The 17,292-nt window shown below is 49.2% G+C and overlaps 1 protein-coding gene across 2 annotated transcripts in view; it reads right to left on the reverse strand.

Annotated features, from left to right (window-relative positions):
- Positions 1-16,240, reverse strand: part of GLRB (glycine receptor beta) — a 49,884-nt gene extending 33,644 nt beyond the window's left edge. Inside the window, exons 1-2 of one of the 2 annotated variants that reach the window (XM_006164189.3) lie at positions 15,918-16,082; positions 15,150-15,300 (exon numbers count right to left, since the gene is read on the reverse strand). In XM_006164189.3, the coding sequence (XP_006164251.1) occupies positions 15,150-15,271 (122 nt within the window). In that variant the 5' untranslated portion in view covers positions 15,272-15,300; positions 15,918-16,082. Of the gene's footprint in view, positions 1-15,149; positions 15,301-15,917 lie in introns of both variants that reach the window. The other variant, XM_027766566.1, reaches the window with a different exon arrangement.
- Positions 16,241-17,292: the final 1,052 nt, after the last annotated feature.

Raw genomic sequence — 17,292 nt, forward strand, 5'->3', positions numbered from 1 at the left:
GCAGGATGGGCCAGAGCCCCGAGCAGCAGAGAACACCACACTCCTTGACCAGCGTGCAGACTCCCGTGTACAGCCATCTTTTAAAGAGCATCCCTCGTTAAATTTTGGCGTGACGCTAAAAAATTCAGTTATGAAAGACTACTAAAATATGCTTCCCTCTTCCAATTCTATGTCTGATCAGATTCAGCCAAGCAGTTCCCGACAGGCTGGATGCAGACCCTCTGTCTCCCACTGAGCCAGCTTTACGAGGGGACGGTGCACAGGGATGCCCTTCTCCTCGATTCTCTTTGCTTTGGAAAAATACAGTTAATTTAATTAAAAGTAGGTATTCTTGTTAGTATTTAATGGGCACAGTTATTTTAAGTGATTTAGTAAATAAGTATTTTTAAAATTTCTGTTTCCATTTGTAGTGAAGTGACAGCAATAGGGGCCAGCAGGTGGCATATGGTTAAGGTGCTGGATTCCCACATGGTGACCACAGTTCGAGTCCCAGACCTGGTGGCTTGAGAATGAGATGTGTGCCCAAAGTCCCAGGAGGAGAATGAAAGAGGGATTGCAGCATGGCCATCCCACATGGGGGAGGTTGATTTCTCTTTCCTTTTCACTGTCTCTCTGTAGTGAGTGCATGTGTCCTATTGCAAAATTGTTTTAGAAAGAGTAACAGCAGTAAGTACACCCACATAGACTAGGCCCCTTCATGGCCTTAAGTGTTCCAGGTTATAAAGGGCCTGAGGCTGGTGTCCGAGCACCACTGCCAGAGTTTGAATAGAACAGAGGGCGCAGAAGAGACCAGGGTCTAGGCCAGTCCTGCAGCAGAGTCGGGTGAAATGTGGCGTCCTCATGGAGGCCACCCCCAGAGAGCGGGGACAGCCATGAGGAGACCCAGTGCGACAAGTCAGCAGGCCACGGTGGGAAAGCTGTGACGGAGCCAGGCGTTCTGACGCTCCGAGAGCCCAGCGGGGCTGGGGTGCAGATGGAGCGTGTCCGCTCCGAGGTCCCACTGGAGGTCGGAAATCACAGCCAGGCGTCACGAGAGGAGCCACAGCTTGCGATGCAGATCAAACAGAAACTGCTCAGGGCACGCACAATGAAACCCCAGAAAGAACCAGGAGGCATAGACGGTCACCCCAGTACTTAGGGCAGTGACGGAGCCCCAGTGAAGCTGGGATGGGTGGCAGAGAGCAGACTGGGCGCCAAAGGCAGCAGGAGGCCGTGGGGTCCGAGGTGGGGCAGCTGTCCTTACGGGGTGAGGCCGTGGGGTCCGAGGTGGGGCAGGTGTCCCTAACGGGAGCGGGTTACGGGGTGAGGCTGGGGGGTCCAAGGTGGAGACAGTTGTCCTCACAGGGTGAGGCCGTGGGGTCCGAGGTGGGGACAGCTGTCCTTACGGGGTGAGGCCGTGGGGTCCGAGGTGGAGACAGCTGTCCTTACGGGGTGAGGCTGTGGGGTCCAAGGTGGAGACAGTTGTCCTCATGGGGTGAGGCCGTGGGGTCCGAGGTGGGGACAGCTGTCCTCATGGGGTGAGGCTGTGGGGTGCGAGGTGGGACCGCTGTCCTTACGGGGTGAGGCCGTGGGGTCCGAGGTGGGACAGCTGTCCTTACGGGGTGAGGCTGTCGGGGAAGGCATGAGGTTTGTGTGAAGAGCCCCTCTTATGCTCTGGTTTCTCTTCAGAGCGTATAAATCCTCCGCCTTTTACTAAAGAGGCTCTCTTTATCATAAAGTAGAATGGCAGCCCCACAGCGGTGGGTGGCTAAGATATGGACTCCCGCGTGGCGGACCACGGTTCCAGTCTAAACCCAGAGCTTGAGGATCACACGGGACTCGCGTGCGTGCATGCCCAAGTCCCACAAGGATGGAGGAGAAGGGACTGCAGCGTGGCCCCCCCCCAGGGGATGATTCTCTTTCCGTCTCTCTGTCTCTCTCCGGCAACCCCATGTGCCCTACAGCAAAACCCTTGGGCAAGAGAAGAATGGTGACGGGAGTTGACACAGCCAGGAAGGTGGTTGAATGGTGCATGTGTCTGACGGTGACGTGGCCTTGTCACCTAAGGAAATTCAAGTAAAATGAGAGTGAGAGAGAGCTAGGCAACGTAGGCCGCTTAGGCTGTCACCTCAACAAGTGGCAAGTACAGTGGGAAAAGGAAGCTCGCAGGTGGGGAGGTGACGCGGGTGGCTTCCCAGGAGCGAGTCCCTTCGGGGTCTGTTGCCGTAGAGAAGGGACCCGAGAAGGAGGTCCGGGGCAGGGGTGAGCTGCTGAGGTGTCTGGAGAGGGTGGAACCCGACGGGCCTCAAGACCATCAGGAGCAGAGGCGCGGTGGGGAGCTGAGGTTACCCAGTCCTGTTCTGCCTCCTGCTCCAGCCCTTGGAGACCAGGGCTCGTGCCAGGACTGGGGAGGGTAGTGCCTGGGCCTTAGGAGAGGGAGACGCCACTCAGAGAGGTGAGGACCCCGATCATGCTGAAGACCCAGGCGACACGCAGTGCACCAGCAACTGCCCCCGTAACAGAAGACACCTGCCTTTGAGGAACTCAGCCAGAAATATTATGGCCGTCCCAGGTGAACGGGACAGCACGCAGAGCCAGCCAAGAGCGCGGACCTTCGTCCTGGCAGCATGGCCCGCGCTCCTGCAGGGCACCCTTGAGCCGAGGGCCCCTCCCAACAATCACAAATTCTTAGGCCTGGGTTCTGGTAAGAAGACCGAGAAATGCCAGGTGCTGCCAGCCACCCAGTGCCCTTCTAGCAGCTAGATCTGCCTCTGACCGTTACCCAAACAGAGCTCTGGAAACACAACTGTTCACATCATTGCTCAGGGGAGCCGCTCGGATGTACATACATTTATTTCAGTAAGTTGCTTCATAAATTCTAAGTGTGAATTTCCATAAAATGTCTATGCTGGAGGAATTATTATTAATGGGATAAAAAGGCAAAGCATTTTAAGGGACAAAAAAATGGAAATTATCTGTTGATGATAATGTGTATGGTAATGTCTTTGACTGGGCTGATATGCAGTATATTCATGCTGGGAAATTCATGTTGTGGTGGAGACATACAATGATTAAACGTAAGGAAAATCTAAAAATAAAATAAAGAAATTGTTTACAAAAAGAGCTTTTACCTCTGGACAGCAGAGCAGAGGCGCACTGTGTAAGGGGCAGCACCGGGAGATGCAGGAGGTGACGGTCAATGTCTTCTAGCTGGGGTTGTGTTACAGCAAGTACTGACCTCTGAGAGGGGAAAGCGACACTCCCTGTAAGCCGGATTCCCGTCCTGGATGTTTGGTATGCTAAGAATGTAGAAAGCTCACCTTCTGCATGTTCACTTCGGAGTGCCCATAAATACTGTACCTACATTTGACGTATGGTAATGTCTTTGACTGGGCTGATATGCAGTATATTCATGCTGGGAAATTCATGTTGTGGTGGAGACATACAATGATTAAACGTAAGGAAAATCTAAAAATAAAATAAAGAAATTGTTTACAAAAAGAGCTTTTACCTCTGGACAGCAGAGCAGAGGCGCACTGTGTAAGGGGCAGCACCGGGAGATGCAGGAGGTGACGGTCAATGTCTTCTAGCTGGGGTTGTGTTACAGCAAGTACTGACCTCTGAGAGGGGAAAGCGACACTCCCTGTAAGCCGGATTCCCGTCCTGGATGTTTGGTATGCTAAGAATGTAGAAAGCTCACCTTCTGCATGTTCACTTCGGAGTGCCCATAAATACTGTACCTACATTTGACAAGTCAACTCTGAAATTAACCAAATTGTAGCTCATTTGGTTAAGGAACACAATTTCGTGAAATTCTTTTTTCCTTGCTTGGGCTTGACTTATTCAAAATCAGAAAACATAAAATACTAACAAAAATTAAAATATGTAACCCTGAATATAAGGATACCAAAATAATTATAAACCAAACTTTATTTTATCGTAAAAGATGAAGTTGTCATAAATGAATAATGGATGAAAGAAATTAGGGATTGCTGAGGTTAAACTTCCTACTGTGCAAGTGAGAACACAGACCACCAGACCGAGTGGCTCCTGGAAGCCCCCGTCAGCCAGCAGCCACGCTATCAGGCACAGACTCATGTCTGATTTCCCACCTAAGCAGTTACCCACTGGGTTCTCATTTTTAGCTAGCACCAACGAGGCTTCGGGCAAAGGATTTTGAAGGGGCAGAGTGAGTGTACCTCATCTCAGATATGTGCTGTCTAGTTAGACAGCCAACACCGGCACGGCTCACACAGAGCAAAGGAGACCTGCTCAGTGAAGGGTGGACTCTCACCGAGTGTGAGAACATCCCGAGTGGACAAGACTCTGGGAGGCAACGCGAGGAGTCGGACGTTAGTTCCCATCATAGGTTCCCGAGCCCCTGGGGACGAAAGAGCTTTGAGACTCTCTTAGCTTTGCAGTTTTTTGCTTGACTTGGGTTGTGTCTCTGCTCAGTCACTTGGCAACACAGAACCTCCCAAAGAAATCCATCTTCTCTTGGACAGTTCTACAGCATCTTGCGAGGTGAAGTCACCCTGTTTTCCTCTTTGGTCTTGGTGCAAAAACTCGGGGTCATACAAATAAATCTAGTCATCTTCTATGACGACACCTCAAATTGCAGGTGATTACTCTTCTATTCTGAAGAAAACGCCCCTGTGCAGTTAACCAGACAACACGTGACAGGCTTTACATGTTCATGCAAATACCAGCCCTGATTCTCCGAGCAAATCCTGATGCAACTCTAACGCTCCTGAACCAGGCAGCCTGAACTTAACACAAAGCCCCTAGTGGTACACCGCCATGAAATTAGCACACCTTGTCTAGACACAAAGTGCTGTCAATGCCCGAGACATCAAGGTATTAAGCAGCTACAACGTGTTGCTAGTTCACATCATGCATATTCTTAACTCAGATTTCTAATCCTGTGAGAAGTCTTGCAGACAAAGCAATATATGAGACCAGGTTTAAAGAACCCGCATCTGGAGAGGGCGGGCAGGAACTTGTCCTTCCAAACATGAGCACGGCCAAGCAGAAACATTAGTAAGATCAGCCTTTCTGACCCAGCAGTGAGATTAGTTCCACGTGAAGTTTGGGAGAGAAATTAAGCGGGACCTTGAAATTCAGGGTGAGGTATGCACTGACCCATCAGGTAGTGAAGAGCTACTGTGGACTCTTGAACATGAGAAAAACAAGATGGAGATGGAAACAGCCCGCTAAGATGGAATGGCAAGAAGTGTGCTAGCAGACGTGACGGAAGTGGCGGGAAAGCGGTGGCGATAAGAACAACCAGAACCAGGCAGATACCTCAGTCGAAAGAGAAAGGAAGGCGGTCCCGTTTCAGCTCCGCGCTGGGTCACTGAGACGGTGAGGTCCCCAGTTTCAAACACTGGGGAACTATTTGGGAAAGGGAAGATCATTCATTTAATTGACTACAGTGTGACAGCAGGCCATCAAAAGTGGCTTTGTGCAATAGTAAGTACAAAACTAACAGCAAAAATTAGATCTAGATGTCACGGAAATAACAAACAGGCAGTCTGCAAATGCATCCCACTTACAGACTATTTCCATTTGTATTCAACCTTTATCCTTTGACCAAAGTATTTGTCTTCAGCGTTTCCACTAGAAATCAAAAACTGGCACTAAACTAAAATTAATCTGGTCTACCAGATTAATTAATGACCAGTAGGCAAAACCATCAGGAGAGGAAGAGGATGAACGTGACGCTGGGATGACTCGGGACAGTTTCCATCATTCACAGCCACCCAGCGGTTTCTCACTGCATACGTGAGTTCTTCAGAAATGTGGAATTGGGAACCAGCAGTTAGCGTAATGGCTATGTCGCTGGACTCCCACATAGTCGACCGCGGTTCGCGTCCCAGAACTGGTGGCTTAAAACTCACGCCGGGCGCGTGTGCGTGCGTACCCAAGATCCCAAGAGGAGAATGGAGGAGAAGGGATTGCGGCGTGACCATCCCCCATGGGGGGTGATTTCTCACTTTCCATCTCTCTGTCTCTCTCTGTCTGTCTGGCGAGCACATGCGCCCTATAGCGAAAATCTCTCAAAAAAAAAAAAAAAGAAAGAAAGAAAGAAACGTGGAATTCAAGTTTATTATGGTGCAAAACAATTCTGAAATTCATGCACAGTTGCTTTCATAATATACATGCTCCATGAGCTTTTTGGAGACCTAGTGTATAGAAACGAAATGCACAAATGCTATCATGAGATGGTACAAAAACTCCCCAGAGGAAACCATCTCATAACAGGTAGTAAACACAATCGTACACACATAATTATTTTTGGTTTTAACCGAACTGAGTGAAAGAGTCACATATTTTCTCAACATGTACGCAAAGCCAGAAATAATTTAAAAGCTGTTTATGTCATTACTTTCTTTCTTTTATTTGTGGAAAAGTTTTTGCTAGGATGTGTGTGCTTTCTGGAGAGACAGAAAGTGAGAAATCACCCACTGGGGGATAGTCTTGCCACAATCCCTTCTTCTACATTTTCCTCTTGGTATTTTGGGCACATACATATATGTGCTGGTTTGAGTTTCAAGCTGCCAGGTCCAGGACTTGAATCACAGTCAACCATCTGAGAGTCCAGAGCCTTAACCATTATGCCATGATTTTAAAACTAGAGTGCCAGGGCCAGTAGGTGACATGGCAGTTAAGGGTGCTGGACGCCCACATGGCTGACCACCGTTGGAGTCCCAGACCTGGCAGCTTGCTTTCTCACTTTCCCTCTCTCTCTATCTCTCCAGTCAAAATTAAATGAAACAAAACAAATCACTAATAATGGTAATGAATAAAATTAAATAAAAAATTCTAACAACAACAACAAAAAAAAACCTAGACTATCTAAATAAATAATTCTAAGAACAACAACAACAACAAAAAACCTAGACTATCAACTGTTTGGGAGAAAAATAGCTTAGAAGACAGGACAAATATATCCTAGTATGACAGCAAAGACTACACCACATTAGGGCCTGTAATTCAGCTCTCTGGACTGAAGACGTGAGCGTGGACTTGAAATGCGAGGAAGAGGGAGAGATTTCATATGCAACATCTAAACATGTAGCGGCACTGCTGTAAGCTCTCGGGTGTCTGAAATTCAAACAGTCCTCAATGAAACCGAGAGGCCTCCTTTGGTCGGGGGTGGTTAAAAAGGAGTGTGCACCAACAGGCTGTAGAAGCTGGCCAAGTTTATCACGAAAAAGTGTTATTGGGCTTGCTACATGAGGAAGCCGAAATGGCAAGTGATGCTGTTTCGTTTTACTTTTTGAAATAGTTCTGTTTCATCTTGTGTTTTTCCAACAGGGCCTCACTCTATTACTCTCCGGCATTACCATGCCTTCAGATTAGACCAGGAATCAGACCCAGATCTCGTATGTAGTCCCAGCCTATGGAGCACAGAATCTTAGCTAAGTCTGGGAATCTTTTGCTTTTGTTTTAAAATTGTTGTTCAATCAAGAATTGCAAAGGAACGTATTTTATCAAGTTTCGGTTGCATCTATAATGAGAATGCAAGCCCATAAACTACGCCTTCCTATCAACTATGGCAGGCACTGATTACCGCCCGCCCCTTCTCACCCTGCAGTTACTGCCTAAGAAGCCCAGCACCCTGATATATTTCCTCCTCTGGGCTTATGTCAGGAAAAGATTGTCTGGGTTCGAGAGAGATATTTTTAAAATCTAATTATTCACAAAATTTGAAAAGGAAATTGCACCACTGAAGGCTTTTAAATCTTTATTATTAACACAAGGCCAAGGCCTCAAATGCATGGACAATAACAGCAAAACCAGACAAACTAGATTATATCACATTTAAAAGTTTTTTCACTGCAAAGGAAATAATTAACAGAGTGAATAGACAACCTACAGAAAGGGGAAAAAATGTTTGCTAACTATACTTTCAAGGAATTAATAACCAGAATCTAAAAGGAAATCAGAAACTCACTATTCAGAACAAACTACAGAGCAGTAAAGCCCCCCACTCCAGGAGGCAAAGCCACATGGCAAGTTGCCAGTTTGCACAAAGAGACCTCCCTAAGGTCACCAGGCACACACATGCTCACCATGCAGACTGGCTGAGGCTGAAGGTGACTGTTGTCAGGGTCTTGGAGGGATTCTCTCTCTCTCTCTCTCTCCTCTCTCATCATATACTTTTTCAAAAATGGGCAATCTATCTCCACAGATAGTTATCGAAGGAAGACATGCGTACAAATGGCAGAATGTACATACAGGTATACACTGTATACTCAGTGGAACAGTATTCAGTCATATGAAAGGATAAACCCTTCAAAGCAACATGGATGAGCCTAAAGAAAATCACGCCAACTGAAATAAGCCAGGCACTGAAAGACAGAGACCTCTAGATCTCACTAATCTGTGGAAGCTGAAAGGGTCACATGAAGTGAGAGTGGAATGGCGGATACCGTAAGTTGGAGAGGGATGGGTGGAAGATAACTTGTTGAACAGATGCAAAACTGTGAGCAGATAAGAGAAATAAGTTCAAGAGCACTGAAGTGCAGTGGGGACTATAGTTAATAATAATTTAATGCATTTCTAAGTAGCTTGAAGAAAGGGTCGTGGATGTTTATAACGCTAGTAAAGATCAGGGTTAGGGATGATACTGGGCTAGCTGCCCTGACCTGGTCATTACACATTGTAAGTGTGCATTGAAAATCACGCTGGACCCCACAGGAGGCACAGCTGTTATATGCCAATTAAACATTATTTCTAGAAATTTAAAGATATTTATGTTGGGGGCAGCAGATGGTGCGATGGTTATGTCACTGGATTCCCACACACTTGATCACGGTTTGAGTCCTGGACCCAGTGGCTTAAAAACTCGCTGAGTGCACATGTATGTGTGCCCAAGATCCTGAGAGGAGACCCCCTAGGGAGTGATTTCTCACTGTCTCTCTGTCTTTCTGGCGAGCACATGTACTCTAGAGAAAAATCTCTCAAAAAAAGAAAAAAGATACCTTTATGTCATATAGTGGAACTTTCAAACTCAATGTACCCCCAAAATAGCATGTCTGTTTAAATAAACGGATCGATGGGCCAGCAAGTGGCAGGGTGGTTGGGGAGATGGACTCCCACATGCCTGACCACATTTCGAGCCCTGGACCTTGTGGCTGGCTTTCTCATTTTCTTTCTTTCTTTCTCTCTCTCTCTCTGTTGAGTGTGTATGCCCTTTAACAAATTAAAATAATAATAATAATAAAACAATAAAAATTAAATGAATAATTCTTTAAAAATAAACACATGGATTGAGACAGAAATTTTAAAGATGACTGTCGTTCTGCTGATAGAGAACCGTAAGTCTGTAATCAAATACAATTGATGCATAGAATCTTAGATACCTCCCAAAGTGTAATGATCTTAAATACCTCCATCTAGTCTAATCACCACTCCAATACTCAGCTCTTTAAACATGCCTGCCAAGCAACCATTCCACATGCCCAAGGGGCTGCAGCTACAGGGAATTCACTCTCTCTGCCCCAGCCACACCTGATGGAACCCTGGTAGAAAGCACTCTGGAATTCGGAGCCAGAAGCATCGCCCCCTGTGGGATCTGTTCCTCAGTCCTGGTGCAGCCACTGGCGCCAGCCACAGTGTCTGCTTTCCCATTTACATCGTGGGGTCTACAGATCTGAAGACAGCGTTCACATACGTCAGTTCCTACAGCTCTTCCCGAGAGTGCGTCCTCTTGCTCACTCCCTACTACCAGCCCAAGACAAGACCTCCAGCGCATGGGCACCAGTAACGACTAGACTAAGGAGATGACACCACACGTGAAAACCTGGTGCCGAGTAGCACGGCACAGAAATCCCCATAAACTTGGCTCTACATAGTTCTACAAAGTAGAACTATTACACGATTCGAATAAAAACACTAATTTCTTCCTTAGAACATGTATGTGTGTGTACATACATACGTATAAATATATATGTTCATTTGCATCATGATTATGACGTTACTATTTTTTCAAATGCATCTTGCTAACCCGCCCTTCCCCACCCTCTACGTGCACAAGTACCTTGGAAGGAAGACTGATTCGTACCACGTGCTGCTCTCAGATCCAGCCCGCACTCCAGCCTTCAGACTTGCACGGACTCCAAATGCCACCTCCTGTGTAGACTCCTACACGCCCACTGCCTCTTGTCCTCAGTGCAATGTTTCCGCTGGGTAGTTTTATTTTAGCCACTGATAAAATTTTGATTCTGATAAGGCCAGAATTCCAGCAGAGAACATAATCCAGGTTAGATATGTCCTAATAATTACCTAAGTTGTAAACTCGCCACATTTCTGAATATTGTCCATAGAGAAAAGTTACTTTCAAGTAACTTAACAAAATCAGATACCATAAGAGGTACCCAAAGACATTTAGGTTATAGCCTGTCTTTAAACACGATTTGGCTATGTCTATCTTGTGCCAGGAACTGTGGTTCTCTGGTGGTTGAGTTCCAGATGACACCGTTCTCCAGGCGGCCACAGAGGGTCCTGATGGTGTCACTAACATGAGTGGTTCTGGGGAGCTGGGAGGCATGGGGATGGCGCCTGCAATCACACCGAGGCCTGGAGAGGTCCCCCAGGAGAGAGCAGGGCTTGGGTTGGAGTTGTTGGAGGTCATCGTGACCCGGCTAGATTGAAATGCTAAGTAAGGGTGTGGTACTCTTCAGAGAGAGCTGTGCTGGACAGACATAAAACCAACAAGGGAGAAAGGCAGGGCAGAGGTGGGGCGGGGAGAGCTGCCAGGGACCTCAGATTCCAGATCGGCGAGAACCCCAGTTGTGGAGCCAGACAGCGTGAGCCTTATCCAGGAAGGCACGGAGTCCCTTAGAGGCTGTGCTACCAGCATGGAGTCTCTCAGAAACTGTGCGTACTGGAGCGACCTGACTATGTTAAGGTCTGGGAAGCAAACCCTAAGATCAGAGAAGACGAGGCAGAAGCCTGTAAGAGCCCACCGGGGTGGGGAGGAGAGAAAGCGAGGTCCACGTGGGACGTGCTCCCAATGAGCAAGCCCACTGACCCCTGCACGTGAGGAGCTGGGCAGGAGGAAGGGCTGCAGTGTGGATGGAGCAGCCACCATGGCCCCCTACTGGGTGGGGAGTGCTGCCCTGGGGTGGGGGGGTTCTGAGTCCTGGTTCTATCATGTCCAATGGGGCTTGGGGTCCTGCTGGCACAGCCAGGCTGACCTGCTAACCTGGGGTGCTGCTGTACTGGGAGAGCCCGGCTGGACGGAGCAGCTGGGGGACAATGCGGGCCTGGGTCTGAATAGTTCCTCGGGCAGGGGACACTCAGAGGAAGGACAGCCCAGCAGAGCTAATGTCGACCCCGGCTGGGTGACAGAGGCAGCTGTGTCCAGGGCTCATCTAAAATAGTTTTACCAATTTATTTTTTATCTCTTACGTGTTAATACATCCCTTATTTCTAAATGTTGGAGGCGAATTTATCAGAGACCTTGTCAGCCTGGAACTGTTGCTCAGTTTCCACACGGGAGATGCAGCGGATGGTCACAGGAAAGTTGTCACTCCTACACGGGGCAGCAGCCATGGTCACAGGAAAGTTGTCACTCCTACACGGACACTGACGATGGGTCACCCCGCATTGGCCATCATCCTGCTCAAGGGCAGTTTAAACAGATCAAAGCACCACGAGACAAGCATTTTACTGCCTCGGATAAGACGGTAGCCCACAACTCAGTCTCACCCGCTTCGAGGAGTCCTCTTAACCATTCCGCTCGGTACTTACTCAGCTTACACCAGATAGATGAACTGGGCCCGTCTGTAAGACTCACATCACTGCCCTTTCCTTCCCAGACCCTTATTGCACTTGAGAGTATCAGTTCAGACACCCAGAAAGACTCTGATACTGCAGGTCCACTCACAGCCGGTGGCGACCCAGCCTTCTGGAGCTCCTAGTTCATGGATAATCAAGTCAGAACACGTCACGAAATATTTAAACAAAAAATATACCATTCTAATTCTCCAAGGATATTTACTGTTTTCTTTTCCATAAGACATGTGTGCTTGCCAGAGAAAGACAGAGGGGAAAGCGAGAAATCACTCCCCACCTCATAATCCTTTCTCCTCTTTTCTCCTCTCAGGATTTTGGGCATAGATGCACCTCCACCTGGCAGGAGTTTCAGGCCACCAGATCCAGGACTTGAACCGCACTTGGCCAAGTGGTATCCAATGCCTTAACCATCATGCTGCCTACTGGCTGGTACATCTACTTTTAATAAGGTAGATATTCGGCAGTATCACCATTGCAACCATTTATACAGCTTTCTCTAGTATAATCCTTTTTATTTGTTTATAATTGCTTATTTAATTTTATTTATTCATTCATTTATTTTTTAGTTTGACCAGAGAGAGACAGAGGGTGAGAGTGAGAGAGAGAAGAAGTGAGAAAGCAAGCCACCAGATTCAGGACTCGAACTCTGGTTGGCCATGTGGCAATGTCCAGCACCTTAACCACCACACCACCTGCTGGTTCCAGAATATAATTATTTTTTAAAAATTTAAGAACAAGGATAGAAAATTTCAAAGATGAAATTTCGATTAATTCCCCAACACACAAAGGCTCCTGAGTTCCAAAAGAGTAAGTCCCAATAAATTCACAGAAAATCAAAACCCCACAAGCTGCAAACATGTTTCCCACGGTGAGGTCCAGGATTTGCCCTGAGACTGTGGGACTGCCGGGGGCTGCTGGGGGCTGCCGACGGCTTAGGGAAGCTGAAATGAGCGTCCAAGTGCAGTTCTGCTGGAGAGCATCTACCCGGACGGGGGCTCCTGCACCGTGAGCCGTGAACCGACACCTGAGTGAAGGTGCGGGGCAGGGGCGGTCTGCCTCACACTCCCAGGTGGACTAAGGGCATCTGGCAGCCCTCCACTTGAAGAGTCCACATTCTCTAAGAAAATCTCTACTGCTCCATTCCTTCTCTGCTAAACTGGGCTTTAAAGTCCATCCTAAATAACTGCAGTCTCCATCCCACACGCGGCTTCCTCAGGAGGCGCTGTGCCGGTGTGGCTGTCAGCACCCTCGGGCCCGTGGTAAGAGAGCCATGTGTTTAGAAATCAGTTAGAAGAGAGATTTCCCGGAGGAGGCAGTGATGTAGAGGGAAAGGCTGTGGCCACGTGCGTGGACTTGTGCCAAGTGGCTGACAAGGGGCTGGGTCAGAAGCGCCCCAGACTGAGCCGGCATGTTCTCGAGGGAGAGTGTCCCAGGTCATGGCCACTCCTACTGGCTTAGAATAACTCTCGTTCAGTATTTGTCAGACTTTGGTCTGTCCATCAAGAATTGTTGGTGCCTAAGTCATGAGGCTCCAGCGAAGACTCAGAGTACCCCAAGGGGGTTCCCCTAACCCAGTGTCTGGTGCCAACATGGGGCCCGTTGTGTCCCTGCCACCTGGAGCGCCTCACGTGGAACTGTGTTCCTGAGGCACAAAGACTTCAGGCTCACAGACTCCAGCCAGGTGACTCTGAGTACTAGAAAAGACGTCAACTCAAAGACACCCCAGCCCCACTGCGGGGCCTCATGGAGCACTCTTGGTTAACTTCTGTGCTGCTGTGGACCCATGTCTCACAGCTAAAGAGAGCGTGGGGTGTGTTCTTGGCCACACGGGGTGTCTGATTCTGTCTCTGACACCTGCCTTCAACTTCAGAAGACTCCTAAACATGTCCTCCAGAATAATAATTAGAATAGACAATTCTTCAGAAATTGGACCGGAGAGCTTCCATAAACCTTGTAATCCTCATTTCTACCTTTACTTGCTATAGAACACATAGGAAAGAAAACGAAAGAGAAGAAAGAAGGAGAGAAAAAGTAGGGCCTGACAAAACCTCCATGCTCACCTCCTGGCCGTGGCCCGACCATGACAAGAAGAGCAGCCATGGCTACAGACTGATTCTCCCTGAACTGCCTCCACGGTCCCCAACTGAAATCCCTGGGCGGCCAAGAAGAGGCACGCAAACACCCTCTGAGTCTCCTGGGAGACACAGGAACTCGGAGAGCTGAGCACTGACATGGCGGGGACGTGCCTTAGCCGAGAGCTGGACTCGCTGCCCGACCTTTGTGACGCTCCAGCCTCGGACGCACACTGCACCCACAGCAGACCAGTTCGTGTCCTCTCCTGCAGAGTGCACCCCAACTGCACCTTCACACCTCAGAGAGCCCCTGTGAGACCCTGTCATCCACACCTCAGCAACGACAATCTAAAATACAGCACTCTCTGTGACCAACGCCACAAGAAATTTTAACTGAAAAGTCCCCGCAGTAGCAAGTCCGCTTTCCCAGGTCATTGCATTCGGTGTATTTCTACCTAAAACACCCTGTACCTCGGGCAGTCCTGCCTGTACACGCAGTTCGACTACTCTGTCTGCCGGGTAACAGCTGATTTCATCCCCTAGTAATAGCCATTTCTAGAAAAAACAGTCTAAGGCATGAAACTTAGTACTTTTTGAGGCTATATTTGGATTTAGAACTATTTTCACAAGTCACTTCAAATTTAATGGCACACTTTTTGACAAATACCTAAATTTCCTAATGTAAGTCCTTACTTAAATATAAAATTGACCTAACGTGAATTTTCTCCTACCATGGATCAGCTTAAACTAAATGGATGTTATGACCATAGTTTAGCTTTTTAAATTTTTATGAATATTCACTTTATGGTATTTCTTAAAACAACTTTCAAGCTGACATCTGCTCAGAGCATGGACTCTCGCTGTCTAGTTAGGGCTGCACATTCAACCTGGGTACTGCAGGGCTCACCCAGAGGCCCGGCTCCTCGGGAGGCTGAGACTGGAGGTTGTGAGTTTGAAGCCAGCCTGGGCAACAGAGCAGGACCCTGCCTCAAAAGAATGAGTAGTCTTACATTCAGTTAAAGAAATAGTAGCATTGCTTCTGTTTTCATAGATGATATACAAAAATCACACAAACCCAGGGGTGACCAAACCCTTGCAAACCTTATCGTTGGGAACTGCCCCTTATAGCCTAAGCATGTCTCACACTGCCACGGCCCGCCCGCGAGGCCAGCGGGTACACACTCCATTCGAGAAGTCTCACTGGGAGGAATTTTAATAAAGCACACCTTACTTTTAGGAAGAATGCAACCACATTTCTGCAAATAAGAATATAAGACGTGGAGCACTCACGATGGGCAAAGGTATTGCTTCTTTTTCCCCTTTCCTTTCTTTGAAGACTTTTCTTTAGAATGGACTTCTTCAACCCATAAGGAGAGCAAAATGAAAAAGGCAATCGCCAATAAAAACTTCATCTTGAGAAGTTAAATTTCAGGAGGTCGATCTGCAAGAGAGTACAAGAAAGGCTTACGATGAAAAAACCAATGCTAACTGAAAGACGTCTCCGAAAGGGGAGGGCCGTTGCTCCCCACAGGGCAGACGCCCTCGGACTTCAGACCCCCCTTCCCGGCCTGCGTGCTCTGGTTCGCTCTGCCGAGTGTGCAAAGCCACTTACAATGGTAGTCTTAAAGGGTTTTGTTTTGTTCTTAATATAGTAGTAGAAGTCTATTCGAATAATGACACATAGAAAATAAGACCCTAGTGAGGCATGACAGGATGTCACATGAAATGTCTGAGTGGAAGGCTATATAAAATTGTAAACTGATACTGAGTTGCATGAAATATCGAAACAGGCTTAGAAAGATAGCCACCAGGATCCTGAACATGTGGTAAACAGTTATCTCAGGCCAGTCCATCTGAAGGCATTTGGGGCTTTTATTTTAAATTTCCATATTGTTTGGGTTTTGTATATATATTTTTTCAAAAACAAAAGCATTTTAACGGAAAAGACAATTTAGAATGTAAAATCTGGCAGATACTAAAGTAAAAAATTGTATCGGTTTAACATTCTGTTCATGGTGTTTTGTTCTACACACATTAAATTTGCAAGGTAGCTCTTACCCAAGAAAGCGGCCCAGTCGTTTAGGTAATGTCTCGTTGGGCGCCTATGTGACGCTCACATTGTTCATGCAGGATTACTCCGTCAGCTGTCGTTTCACTAAGGAAACAGCGAGTGTGCTGGCTCCCTCAGACACCTCCTAAGGCCATCTCAGCTCCATCCTGACGCTCCAGTGATAACCGGGGCCTGCCACAGGCTCCGTGCAGCGCCAGATCGGGCCGTGCAGCCTTCCCAGCCTAACTGCTTCTCCCTGCTCGTGTCACCCTCGGGAATCTGCTTCTCTGTGCTCTTTCCGTCTGCTCCCTCCGCCCGGTTTATCGTTTCCTCCCCAAGCCGGCATTAGGACCTCCGGAGCAAAAGCGAGGCTGAGGGGCTGCCCAGGCCGGCCCAGGGCTCCCTGTGGCCTGCCCAGGCCCACCCCTGCCAGACAGACGCCTCTGGTGCAGCAGGTGCCTCCACCCTGCAGCCTCCCCTGTCCAGGGCCTGGTCTCCGCAGGAGCGGGGCGACGCGGTGTCTGCCTTCACCCCACTGCCAAGGCCACCACAGCAGAAACTGGGGGATCCGCTGCCTCGCTCTTCCCAAGGCCCGGCCTCCGACCCCCGCAGCCCGGCTGGGTGCACCCTGCCAGCTCCCTGCTGTAGCCCGCCTGCACCCCGACATCCCCCTGCACGCCGCAGTGCCCGCATCGCACCTCGGCCCGCTCTGTCAGCAGAGGCGCCTGGGGTCCCTGACCTCTGCCTGCGCCGCCTCCCCCCTCCCCCGAGGCCGCCAAAAAGAGCCCGCCCGCGGCCCCGCGAGCTGGCGGCGCTGCAGTGGGTGGCCGCGGTGCGGGGCTCAGAGCACAGCTGTCCCGGGCTCAGCCGTCCCCGTCGCCGCCAGCGCCTGACGCGCCTGCTCGGGCCGCGGAGCCTGCGCCGTGCGCGCCCAGGAGGGCTGGGAGGGGACAGAGCCAGGGACAGCGATGCGCGGGGGCGGGGCGGGCCAGGGTCATGACTGGCTGGCGTCCCTGCTGTAGGGTACAGGGGCCGCGGGGGAAGCCCCGAGGTCACGCTGCACCACAAGGATGCAGGCTGAGAAGGGCCGCCGGGAAGCGCCGCCAGGGGCGCAGGACGCGGTGCCCTTCCCGGACCAGAGTGGACAGAGCCCTCTGGGTTCCATTCTTTGCTTAACATCCTGGCCTTTGCTAAGGCAGTCCCATTGCCCTCTTAGCCGGCTCCCAGGGGCAGCTTTACAATGGCCAGAACTCCTGGGGCTATGCGGGAGAAGCAGGCCAAGCTATGTCCGCCCTTTACATGAGGGACGCCCAGTCCACTGCCCCAGCCACCAGCAAGGTCCCCTGGGCCGGCCAGCTTCCGCATCCTCCCGCCTGTTTCACA

This window comes from Tupaia chinensis, unplaced genomic scaffold (assembly GCF_000334495.1).
Source record: "Tupaia chinensis unplaced genomic scaffold, TupChi_1.0 Scaffold143591_1, whole genome shotgun sequence".
Taxonomy (NCBI): Eukaryota; Metazoa; Chordata; class Mammalia; order Scandentia; family Tupaiidae; genus Tupaia; species Tupaia belangeri.